Source organism: Squalius cephalus, assembly GCF_949319135.1.
Source record: "Squalius cephalus genome assembly, chromosome: 25".
NCBI classification, from domain to species: Eukaryota; Metazoa; Chordata; class Actinopteri; order Cypriniformes; family Leuciscidae; genus Squalius; species Squalius cephalus.
The window spans coordinates 25,982,242-25,994,921 of record NC_137146.1 but is presented as its reverse complement, the minus strand read 5'-3'; the positions used below and the strand labels follow the sequence as shown (position 1 = coordinate 25,994,921).

At 45.6% G+C, this 12,680-nt stretch overlaps 1 protein-coding gene across 1 annotated transcript; it reads right to left on the bottom strand.

The window, feature by feature from the left end:
* Nucleotides 1-6,866: 6,866 nt before the first annotated feature.
* On the bottom strand, nt 6,867-11,256 carry LOC307153868 (uncharacterized protein; the record flags this gene model as incomplete). The annotated part of the gene is made up of 4 exons (XM_079863621.1): nt 11,115-11,256; nt 10,986-11,035; nt 7,328-10,904; nt 6,867-6,975 (listed from the first exon to the last, which is right to left on the bottom strand). Exons 1-4 carry the CDS (start codon nt 11,138-11,140, stop codon nt 6,867-6,869), a joined length of 3,762 nt encoding a protein of 1,253 aa, XP_079719747.1. The 5' UTR covers nt 11,141-11,256.
* Nucleotides 11,257-12,680: the final 1,424 nt, after the last annotated feature.

Genomic DNA, 12,680 nt, shown 5'->3' with positions numbered 1-12,680 from the left:
AGGCCACTGGGCTGGTCCACAGACTGGTAACGGGCTTGTGCTGACTGCAGACTGCTGGGCTGGGACACAGACTGGTAACAGGATTGTGCTGACTGCAGGCCAGTGGGCTGGTCCACAGACTGGTAACGGGCTTGTGCTGACTGCAGACTGCTGGGCTGTTCCACAGACTGGTAACTGGCTTGTGCTGACTGCAGACTGCTGGGCTGGTCCACAGACTGGTAATGGGCTTGTGCTGACTGCAGACTGCTGGGCTGGGACACAGACTGAGAGCTGGTTTGCACTGACAGCAGGCTGCTGGGCTGTTCCACAGACTGGTAACTGGCTTGTGCTGACTGCAGACTGCTGGGCCGGGACACAGACTGGTAACGGGATTGTGCTGACTGCAGACTGCTGGGCTGGGACACAGACTGGTAACGGGATTGTGCTGACTGCAGGCCACTCAGCTGGTCCACAGACTGGTAACGGGATTGTGCTGACTGCAGACTGCTGGGCCGGGACACAGACTGGTAGCGGGCTTGTCCTGACTGTAGGCCACTGGGCTGGTCCACAGACTGGTAATGGGCTTGTGCTGACTGCAGGCCACTGGGCTGGTCCACAGACTGGTAATGGGCTTGTGCTGATTGCAGACTGCTTGGCCAGGACACAGACTGTGAGCTGGCTTGGGCTGGTTGTTGGTTGCCAGACTGGTCCACAGACTGTGAGCTGGCTTGGGCGGGTTGTTGGATGCCAGACTGGTCCACAGACTGTGAGCTGGCTTGGGCTAGTTGTTGGTTGCCAGACTGGTCCACAGACTGTGAGCTGGCTTGGGCGGGTTGTTGGATGCCAGACTGGTCCACAGACTGTGAGCTGGCTTGGGCGGGTTGTTGGATGCCAGACTGGTCCACAGATAGTGAGCTGGCTTGGGCGGGTTGTTGGATGCCAGAGTGGATGCCAGACTGGTCCACAGATTGTGAGCTGGCTTGGGCTGGTTGTTGGATGCCAGACTGGTCCACAGACTGTGAGCTGGCTTGGGCTGGCGGTTGGTTGCCAGACTGGTCCACAGACTGTGAGCTGGCTTGGGCTGGTTGTTGGTTGCCAGACTGGTCCACAGACTGTGAGCTGGCTTCGGCTGATTGCAGGCCACTGGACTGGTCCACAGATTGCGAGACAGCTGGTTCAGAGTTCTGGCTGCTGGCTTGAGATGATTGTTGGAGGCTGGGCCGGGCCACAAGTTGGTATCTTGCCTGTGCTAGCTGCACACCACTAGGCTGAACTGTGGAACCATAGCGTGACTGCACTAGTTGCTGGCCACTCAGTAATGGCACAAGTCCATATCCAAAGCTGGCTTGCCCTAACAGATAGCTGGGTTGTCTCTGCTGCAAAGGCTTGACCAAAGAGGTAGAACTTGAAATCTGGACTGGCCGGTTATCAGAAAATAACTTGGAAACAACTTGTAGTCTACTACTCTGAGGCTTGACAATGGGCTGCACTGCAGACTGGTAGCTGACTTCCACTAATTGGCCACTGGACTGGGAGCTGTTCTGCATTATTTGCTGGCTACTAGACACCACAGACTCATTACTAGACTGTACTACAGTTTGATAGTTGAGCTGTGTTGGCTCAGGTAGAGACTCAATGCGCATACTTGTTCCCATTGCAGTGGTCACAGAACCAGAAACAAGATTGCCGCTACCAGTTGAAGATATCAGAGATCCTTGAAGTTGACTACTAGCATCAGAGTCAGAACCAGGCTTATACACATTAGTCACTGGTCCAAAACCAGAAGAGTCTTTTTGAGGACTATAGCTTACACTGCTATACACACCCTTAACTTGTGCAGCACTGTAAGTGTTACTCCTTGATCTTTGAGGACTGATGGGATTTGATACATCAGCACCATACCAGCTGTAGGAACTTCGTGGCTTCACATCCTGCATGGGGAAACCAGCCTCATAGTATAAAGGATAACCACTCCTGACAAAGCCACCAACTAGGAAAAGAAAAACAGGAAAAGAAAGAATCAAACAGACACGCTAACAAACATGATTTATAGAACTTGCCTGGATAAACCTTACCACTTCCAAAATGGTCACAGACACAAAAACTGAGAAGTGCCAAAGAAAAACTGTAGACAAAAAAAAAAAAAAAAAAATTATTAGATGAATGCCACTTGTTAAGAAATGCCAAATAAAACAATTTATCATCATACCTTAAGAGTCGGCTAGCACCCTCCATGGCCAAACAAAAACACAACAACTAACCACCTCAACAACACCAGTAAAGATTCATAAAAAAAACATACTTGACCTCCAACACATATTAGTGTTGCCTGAAGGGACTATTTATAGTGCCAGCAACTGCCGTTTACCAATTGTTTCCTGACAATCAGTTGTCATGGCAACATGTAATACTCAATTATTAGGTTCAGGTGTTACAACTCTTATCATGACAGCTGCCATTTCATTAAAGATAGTTGCTTTTTTATACTATGGCCCCGTTTACACGAAGGGAAGATGCAGATATGTCCCTGCGGTTTGGCCTATCATTTACACGAAAACCCTGTTTTTATCACAGAAACCGATTATTTCTAAAAACTCCAGTCAAAGTGGAGATTTCTGATAACGCCGGTTATGTGTTGTCGTGTCAACTGGGAGAAACAGGGTTTTATGTTCTCAAATGTCACATTATGCGCCAGAAAATGCTTAACGTCATGTGAGTGCCCTATGTTTACAGTTCTGATTGGCTTGCATGGCTTTGTCCTTCTCCCTACACTGCCACCCATAGGTTTGGCATAGTTATGAGGGCGCTCGACGGTGTATTTATGCGGGTTGATGTAAATGACAACTTTTTTGAAAACGATGGTGTGTGCACAATGTTATTATTTAAAACAGAGGGGGGGAAATATTCGTTTCTCTAAATACCCGGCTATGTGTAAATGTGGCCTATTATTACTGGACAAAAAGACAGCACACAAAATACTTTTTGGGGATTAATTAAAATACATTATTTTTTTATTCAGTGAGAATACATTTTAGCATTTAAGGAAGCAGTAGTATGCTCACTGTTCAAAATTCTTAGCATTGATTTGGTCAAGCAACTGTATATATTTTTAAATTAAAATCTATTTCGTTCAATGATAACAGATATTATAAATGTTTTTTTCTTGCAAATTTGTACTTATGGCTTTATGTTGTGTTAACCAATCAACAGATTTGTTTGGAGTATCTTTAGGAGTTGCTAAACTCGTTATCTGCACTTCTCAAATGCAAAAATACAAATATGTTTCCGTCTTTATTAAAACCGTTTGAAAACTAGAGCAAACTGGTCATTTTATTTCAGATTTGTTATGAGTAAATACATGCCAACATAATCTTTTTTTATGAGTTCATAAATAAATAAATATTTGAATAAATAATGTTAAATAAAGACACTTATGAGCAAATTACAAGTAATAGCACAAATAAAAGCATTAGAACAAAGATACAAATGAAATAACAGATTTCAGGTAGGCCTACCAGTATTTAGGCAAAAGAAAAAATACTATAATGTATAAATTATATAATCTTTAATAAAGCTAAAGAAGTTATTCAGTCATGAGCAGATTTGAGCAGAGTTTTAGGCTACTTTCACTTTAAGACCAAATACATGGATCTGATTTTCTCCCAACTGTTTACGTTGATTAATGTCACGAACTTCTCCGAGACACAAAGGTTGAGATCCAATTGCAGCTTTATTCGGGTTAATCCAGACACGTAATCCAAGAAACAGGCAATGGTCGAAACACAGGTAAGCAGTCCAAACAATCAAACAAACAAACAAACAAAGGCAGGAGAATAATCCGAGGAACAGGCAGGGGATCCAGGAACCAGGAAACCATCAAGAAACGCTCAGGAGTGCAGTGTAACAACATACAAAACTTTGCAGTGAGTGATGGGGTGAACCAGGCTTATATGGGGTGAACTAAACAAGAAGATGAGATACAGGTGAATGTGATAATGAGTGCTGATGAGTCCAGGCAGAGAATGATGGGAGATGTAGTCTGTGAGTGAACATGAGAGTCTGGTGTGGAGTGCCCTCTGGTGGCTCTCAAGGGCACTCCAGCTGGTGACCGTTACAATTAAGACTTTTTATTTTAACTCTGGGCTTAGGAGGATACTGCAATTTTGACATAATTTTGAGTGTATTCATCCGTTTAAGCATGACAAGACACAAAAGAGAGCTCAGTTCAGTAATGGTGCGCTGACGCACAGAAAACAGCACATGTGTACAAAATTGAGCTTCTTTCGCATCTTCTTGCAGGTGAACGGTTTAAAATCCTTTGAATGTTTATGAAGACCACATTCATGTTCTAATACTGCTTTCTAGTTTCTAAATAACAAGTGGAATTTTGAAACCAACTGGCTGAGAACTATGATCTCCCTCAAAATCTGGAGTTGAATAAAACGCACCAATTTTGCAATCTGTCATTATTTGGCGTGAGGCCAGGGTGTAACCTCTTGAGCATCAATTTAAAAAAAAATTACTCTGAGGTCCTAGAGGATAAAAACATTCCCTGTCAAATGCTGTCATACATTTTTTTAGCTTTGGAGCACAGTCTTAAGTTTGGTCTCATTTTAAAGAAGAACCTTGGCCGATTTTTGTTGAAGTAAAAAGCAAAAGTTAAAGGTTTAAGATTATGAAAATTATGTATGAAGATTATTTTATATAAAATATATATTTAATAAAACTGTGGGTAAGTTTCATTTAAAAAAGCAACATTTTTAAACAAAAAGCTGAGAAAATGACATTTTTGTCAAAGACTACGTCCGGATCGGATTCAGAATGAAGATCAAAACAGATGGAGTAGATAGAGTACATCAACACCCCCCAAAGTGCAATTTTAAGTATTTTTCGAAGTACATTTATAAGTACATTATATATACACATACTTAGTTTAAAGGCACACTATGCAAGAATTGTGTTTTTGTCAAACAGCGACCCCTAGAGTCGTTGTGGAATACTTGCACTGTCGTAAATACCCCCCACCCACCACCCACCACCCACCAGCCTGTACACCGGTACCTGTTCGGTAGGATAGAAGCGTCGGGCATGGAACAGGCACAGATAGACTCCAAAGATATTGACCAGGTAATGTTTCACGATTTCATACAAATATTAGGCTACTGCATAGTCTACTGAACTACTGATGATGGTGATAGGATAATAATAAGTTTATGTCAAGTGTTAGACTACTTTATAGTAATAAAGTAGCCTACCGCGTTTGCTGGCTTATAACGTTTTTACATGATTGCAGCTAAATCACAAGTAAATAGCCTATAGTCTAGGCCTACTGTATAATTTCATTTGTTTTTTTTGATTGTAATGTAAACATTACAAATTGCCAGATGACATCAATAAAGTTAAATGTACGTCGCATTATTTCATACATGGATTTCATAACATTGGCCGTTGTGATGTCATTATAGACATGATGATTATTGCAATTTATCATAATTTACATTTACATTACATTTAGTCATTTAACAGACGCTTTTGTCCAAAGCGACTTACAAATTAGGACTAAATTAAGCGAGTCATCGTGAAGAGGCAAGAAGTGCTCAAAATACGAAGTTCAGGCATTGTCCAGAGTAGCATAAGCCCGATAAGCGAGGGTATAAAGGAAAAGATTATTATAATTTTTTAGGTTAAGTGCTCACAAAAGAGATGGGTTTTCAGCTGGGAATTGGTGGTACAGAGAGTTGTAAAGAAAATGAAAAATAAGCAGAGAATCGAAGATAGGCTTACCTTGAGTCAAATAGAACACTGAATAACAGCAGAACTGGTGTATTTAGAAAAACCACTTGCGCGCTCTCGCCACGTCCACTAACTGACCTCTTGTCCTGTTTGTAATAGTTAGTAAATTGTGCTCGTTTACACTATTTACAACCTCTAGGCTTATTTATGTCCTGATAATTGTGTGAGATATTGACAACTGTTCTCATGATAATCGCAGGAATCAACATCAACAACGTTTATAAATAAGAGATTTACTTACTAGTCCATCAACAAGATCACCAGGTCAGCATCGCTGTTACATTCAATGCTGCTTTTTAGCTCGTGCCAACGACTGAAAGCCTGACCGATTGGGACTATGGGACTCTTGTCCGGTTCCTCACGCGGTCAGATTCTCTTTTCCTTTTCCTACACTCTTCCGACTGCGCTTTTTTTTCCATCGTCGAGTATTCCAAGAATCACGTCTGAAATGCGCGCAAGTGTCTTCTTCGTGCTTCATGTTGTTGTTGATGTGTGACCTTGTTGCCATAAAGCAAGTCGTGTTCGAGATTTGTCAGGGGCGCCTCTCTCAAACTTGCATTGCTGGTTTTTCCAGCAGCATCCCCCCCAAGCTTTACTACCAGGATTAGTCGCCCTACTATGAGTTTGTTTACCACCGAAATTACTTTGAAGGTGTTATATTAAGGTACAATTCTTGCATGGTGTGCCTTTAAAAAGTATACTAATGCACACTTAAACTGTCGCAAGGGTGGCATGCTTCCCATAATGTTAATGCTTTACACCTGTTTTTAGCATACACTTGATCTTAACAACCAACTCATCTCCAGGTGTAAACGTAGGAGAGAACAAAGCAGATTATGTTAAAAAAAGATGAGATCATGCTAATGCAGTACAAACAATACTAAGACTCCCAGTAGACACTTGAGATTACAGGTTTGTTTATTTTTTCAAAAACAAAAGCAAACACTAAATGAAGAAACAAGGCAAAGTATGCAGCTATGACTTCACTTGATGCAACAACCTCAATATGCCTGGAGATAAATGCTTATTTTGAGTAGTCTGAGAGTGCAGAGGTGCTGGATCTTGAAAGCCAGGCTGGACAGACTGCATTAGACTCATAGCTTGAAGTGGTATTTTAATGGGTTGCTCCAAAGGTTTGGAACCAAGACTGGAAAGAGACCTGTAACTTGACTGCTCTGGCTTAGGAAAGACCTGGAATCTAGACTGCCGGGACACAGACTGGTAGCGGGATTGTGCTGACTGCAGACTGCTGGGCCGGGACACAGACTGGTAGCGGGATTGTGCTGACTGCAGACTGCTGGGCCGGGACACAGACTGGTAACGGCCTTGTGCTGACTGTAGGCCAGTGGGCTGGTCCACAGACTGGTAAAGGGCTTGTGCTGACTGCAGACTGCTGGGCTGGGACACAGACTGGTAACGGGCTTGTGCTGACTGCAGGCCACTGGGCTGGTCCACAGACTGGTAATGGGATTGTGCTGACTGCAGGCCACTCAGCTGGTCCACAGACTGGTAACGGGCTTGTGCTGACTGCAGGCCACTGGGCTGGTCCACAGACTGGTAATGGGATTGTGCTGACTGCAGGCCGCTCAGCTGGGACACAGACTGAGATCTGGTTTGCGCTGACTGCAGACTGCTCGGCCGGGATACAGACTGGTAACGGGCTTGTGCTGACTGCAGGCCACTGGGCTGGTCCACAGACTGAGAGCTGGCTTGGGCAGGTTGTTGGATGCCAGACTGGTCCACAGACTGTGAGCTGCCTTGGGCGGGTTGTTGGATGCCAGACTGGTCCACAGATAGTGAGCTGGCTTGGGCGGGTTGTTGGATGCCAGACTGGTCCACAGACTGGTAACTGGCTTGTGCTGACTGCAGACTGCTGGGCCGGGACACAGACTGGTAACGGGCTTGTGCTGACTGCAGGCCACTGGGCTGGTCCACAGACTGGTAACGGGCTTGTGCTGACTGCAGACTGCTGGGCCGGGACACAGACTGGTAACGGGATTGTGCTGACTGCAGGCCGCTGAGCTGGGACACAGACTGAGAGCTGGTTTGCGCTGACAGCAGGCCAGTAGGCTGTTCCACAGACTGGTAACGGGCTTGTGCTGACTGCAGGCCGCTGAGCTGAGACACAGACTGAGAGCTAGTTTGCGCTAAATGCAGGCCAGTGGGTTTGTCCACAGACTGGTAATGGGCTTGTGCTGACTGCAGACTGCTTGGCCAGGACACAGACTGGTAACGGGCTTGTGCTGATTGCAGACTGCTTGGCCAGGACACAGACTGTGAGCTGGCTTGGGCTGGTTGTTGGTTGCCAGACTGGTCCACAGACTGTGAGCTGGCTTGGGCGGGTTGTTGGATGCCAGACTGGTCCACAGACTGTGAGCTGGCTTGGGCGGGTTGTTGGTTGCCAGACTGGTCCACAGACTGTGAGCTGGCTTGGGCGGGTTGTTGGATGCCAGACTGGTCCACAGACTGTGAGCTGGCTTGGGCGGGTTGTTGGATGCCAGACTGGTCCACAGACTGTGAGCTGGCTTGGGCGGGTTGTTGGATGCCAGACTGGTCCACAGATAGTGAGCTGGCTTGGGTGGGTTGTTGGATGCCAGACTGGTCCACAGACTGTGAGCTGGCTTGGGCGGGTTGTTGGATGCCAGACTGGTCCACAGACTGTGAGCTGGCTTGGGCGGGTTGTTGGATGCCAGACTGGTCCACAGATAGTGAGCTGGCTTGGGTGGGTTGTTGGATGCCAGACTGGTCCACAGATAGTGAGCTGGCTTGGGTGGGTTGTTGGATGCCAGACTGGTCCACAGATAGTGAGCTGGCTTGGGATGGTTGTTGGATGCCAGACTGGTCCACAGACTGGTAACTGGCTTGTGCTGACTGCAGACTGCTCGGCCGGGATACAGACTGGTAACGGGCTTGTGCTGACTGCAGGCCACTGAGCTGGTCCACAGACTGAGAGCTGGCTTGGGCAGGTTGTTGGATGCCAGACTGGTCCACAGATAGTGAGCTGGCTTGGGCGGGTTGTTGGATGCCAGACTGGTCCACAGACTGGTAACTGGCTTGTGCTGACTGCAGACTGCTGGGCCGGGACACAGACTGGTAACGGGCTTGTGCTGACTGCAGACTGCTCGGCCGGGACACAGACTGGTAACGGGATTGTGCTGACTGCAGACTGCTGGGCCGGGACACAGACTGATAACGGGCTTGTGCTGACAGCAGGCCACTCAGCTGGCCCACAGACTGGTAACGGGATTGTGCTGACTGCAGACTGCTGGGCCGGGACACAGACTGGTAACGGGCTTGTGCTGACTGCAGACTGCTCGGCCGGGACACAGACTGGTAACGGGATTGTGCTGACTGCAGGGCACTGAGCTGGGACACAGACTGGTAAGGGGCTTGGGCTAACTGCAAACTGCTTGGCTGGGACACAGCCTGGTAACGGGCTTGTGCTGATTGCAGACCGCTTGGCCAGGACATAGACTGGTAGCGGGCTTGTGCTGACTGCAGACTGCTGGGCTGGGACACAGACTGTGAGTTGGCTTGGGCTGACAGCAGGCCACTCAGCTGGCCCACAGACTGGTAACGGGATTGTGCTGACTGCAGACTGCTGGGCCGGGACACAGACTGGTAACGGGATTGTGCTGACTGCAGACTGCTGGGCTGGGACACAGACTGGTAACAGGCTTGTGCTGACTGCAGGCCACTCAGCTGGTCCACAGACTGGTAACGGGATTGTGCTGACTGCAGACTGCTGGGCCGGGACACAGACTGGTAACGGGATTGTGCTGACTGCAGGCCGCTGATCTGGGACACAGACTGAGAGCTAGTTTGCACTAAATGCAGGCCAGTGGGCTGGTCCACAGACTGGTAATGGGCTTGTGCTGACTGCAGACTGCTTGGCCAGGACACAGACTGTGAGCTGGCTTGGGCTGGTTGTTGGTTGCCAGACTGGTCCACAGACTGTGAGCTGCCTTGGGCGGGTTGTTGGATGCCAGACTGGTCCACAGATAGTGAGCTGGCTTGGGCGGGTTGTTGGATGCCAGACTGGTCCACAGATAGTGAGCTGGCCTGGGCGGGTTGTTGGATGCCAGACTGGTCCACAGACTGTGAGCTGGCCTGGACGGGTTGTTGGATGCCAGACTGGTCCACAGATAGTGAGCTGGCTTGGGCGGGTTTTTGGATGCCAGACTGGTCCACAGATAGTGAGCTGGCTTGGGCGGGTTGTTGGATGCCTGACTGGTCCACAGACTGTGAGCTGGCTTCGGCTGATTGCAGGCCACTGGACTGGTCCACAGATTGCGAGACAGCTTGTTCAGAGTTCTGGCTGCTGGCTTGAGATGATTGTTGGAGGCTGGGCCGGGCCACAAGTTGGTATCTTGCCTGTGCTAGCTGCACACCACTAGGCTGAACTGTGGAACCATAGCGTGACTGCACTAGTTGCTGGCCACTCAGTAATGGCACAAGTCCATATCCAAAGCTGGCTTGCCCTAACAGATAGCTGGGTTGTGAGGACTCATTTCTCTGCTGCAAAGGCTTGACCAAAGAGGTAGAACTTGAAATCTGGACTGGCCGGTTATCAGAAAATAACTTGGAAACAACTTGTAGTCTACTACTCTGAGGCTTGACAATGGGCTGCACTGCAGACTGGTAGCTGACTCCCACTAATTGGCCACTGGACTGGGAGCTGTTCTGCATTATTTGCTGGCTACTAGACACCACAGACTCATTACTAGACTGTACTACAGTTTGATAATTGAGCGGTGTTGGCTCAGGTAGAGACTCAATGCGCATACTTGTTCCCATTGCAGTGGTCACAGAACCAGAAACAAGATTGCCGCTACCAGTTGAAGATATCAGAGATCCTTGAAGTTGACTACCAGCATCAGAGTCAGAACCAGGCTTATATACATTAGTCACTGGTCCAAAACCAGAAGAGCCTTTTTGAGGACTATAGCTTACACTGCTGTACACACCCTTAACTTGTGCAGCACTGTAAGTGTTACTCCTTGATCTTTGAGGACTGATGGGATTTGATACATCAGCACCATACCAGCTGTAGGAACTTTGTGGCTTCACATCCTGCATGGGGAAACCAGCCTCATAGTATAAAGGATAACCACTCCTGACAAAGCCACCAACTAGGAAAAGAAAAACAGGAAAAGAATCAAACAGACATGCTAACAAACATGATTTATAGAACTTGCCTGGATAAACCTTACCACTTCCAAAATGGTCACAGACACAAAAACTGAGAAGTGCCAAAGAAAAACTGTAGACAAACAAACAAAAAAATATTAGATGAATGCCACTTGTTAACAAATGCCAAATACAACAATTTATCATCATACCTTAAGAGTCGGCTAGTACCCTCCATGGCCAAACAAAAACACAACAACTAACCACCTCAACAACACCAGTAAAGATTCATAAAAACATACTTGACCTCCAACACATATTAGTGTTGCCTGAAGGGACTCTTTATAGTGCCAGCAACTGCCATTTACCAATTGTTTCCTGACAATCAGTTGTCATGGCAACATGTAATACTCAATTATTAGGTTCAGGTGTTACAACTCTTATCATGACAGCTGCCATTTCATTAAAGAAAAATATTTGTTTCTCTAAATACCCGGCTATGTGTAAATGTGGCCTATGATTACTGGACAAAAAGACAGCACACAAAATACTTTTTGGGGATTAATTAAAATATTTTATTTTTTTATTCAGTGAGAATACATTTTAGCATTTAAGGAAGCAGTAGTATGCTCACTGTTCAAAATTCTTAGCATTGATTTGGTCAAGCAGCTGTATATATTTTTTTATTAAAATCTATTTCGTTCAATGATAACAGATGTTATAAATGTTTTTTCTTGCAAATTTGTACTTATGGCTTTATGTTGTGTTAACCAATCAACAGATTTGTTTGGAGTATCTTTAGGAGTTGCTAAACTCATTGTTATCTGCACTTCTCAAATGCGAAAATACAAATATTTTTCCGTCTTTATTGAAACTGTTTGAAAACTAGAGCAAACTGGTAATTTTATTTCAGATTTGTTATGAGAGTAAATACATGCCAACATAAAAATCTTGCAGGACTATTCCTGTGAGCTTTCCTGTGGTGAAAGCTGTGTTCAGATGAGACCCTCATCTGGGGTGTATTCCAGAAAGCAAGGTTAACTGAGATAAACCTTGAACTCTTGGTTGGTTAACCCCAAACTTGCTTACTCTGGGTATGTCGGTTCCAAAACACCTGTGAGGAGTTAGTTTAATCAACCTCCTATTGGTAACCCAGAGTTAATGCGCGCGCACGACGAGTACATAAAGACATTTTCAATGGATTGCCGATTTCAGGAGTCACCATGGAAACCCAGGGAGAAAAAAAGCGAACTATACTTCGGTGTAACTGAGTTGGAGGTTTTAATGCTTGCTTATGAAGACTATAATCCCATTATAACTAAAAAAAAACAATACTGCTGCATCAGCAAAAGAAAGAGAGTTGGCTTGGCAAAAAATAACGGACAGAGTAAATGCGTGAGTTTATAAAATTATAAATGGCCTATTTTCCCCTTTCATTGTGATGCAAAAATTCTTTGGGGCATATAGTAAAAATAGACAAGTATTTACTTGTTGGCCTCCATACATTTCTTAATATTACAGTAGTAATGCACATAATTGGCTAGTAATATATTGGCTTCTTGTTTTATCAGGTGTAATCCTTCTGGAGCCAGAAGAAGTGTGAGCCAAGTCAAAATGAAACACAAAAACATTCTCCAGCAAGGTAATATTTTCTAAACTTACTAAACTTGTTACTGACGCCATGTAATTTAGTATTTAATGTAATTTAGTTTTCTATGTAGCCAATAGAAAGAAGGCTGAGGTCCGTAAAACAGGTGGGGGTCCACCTCCACCTTCCC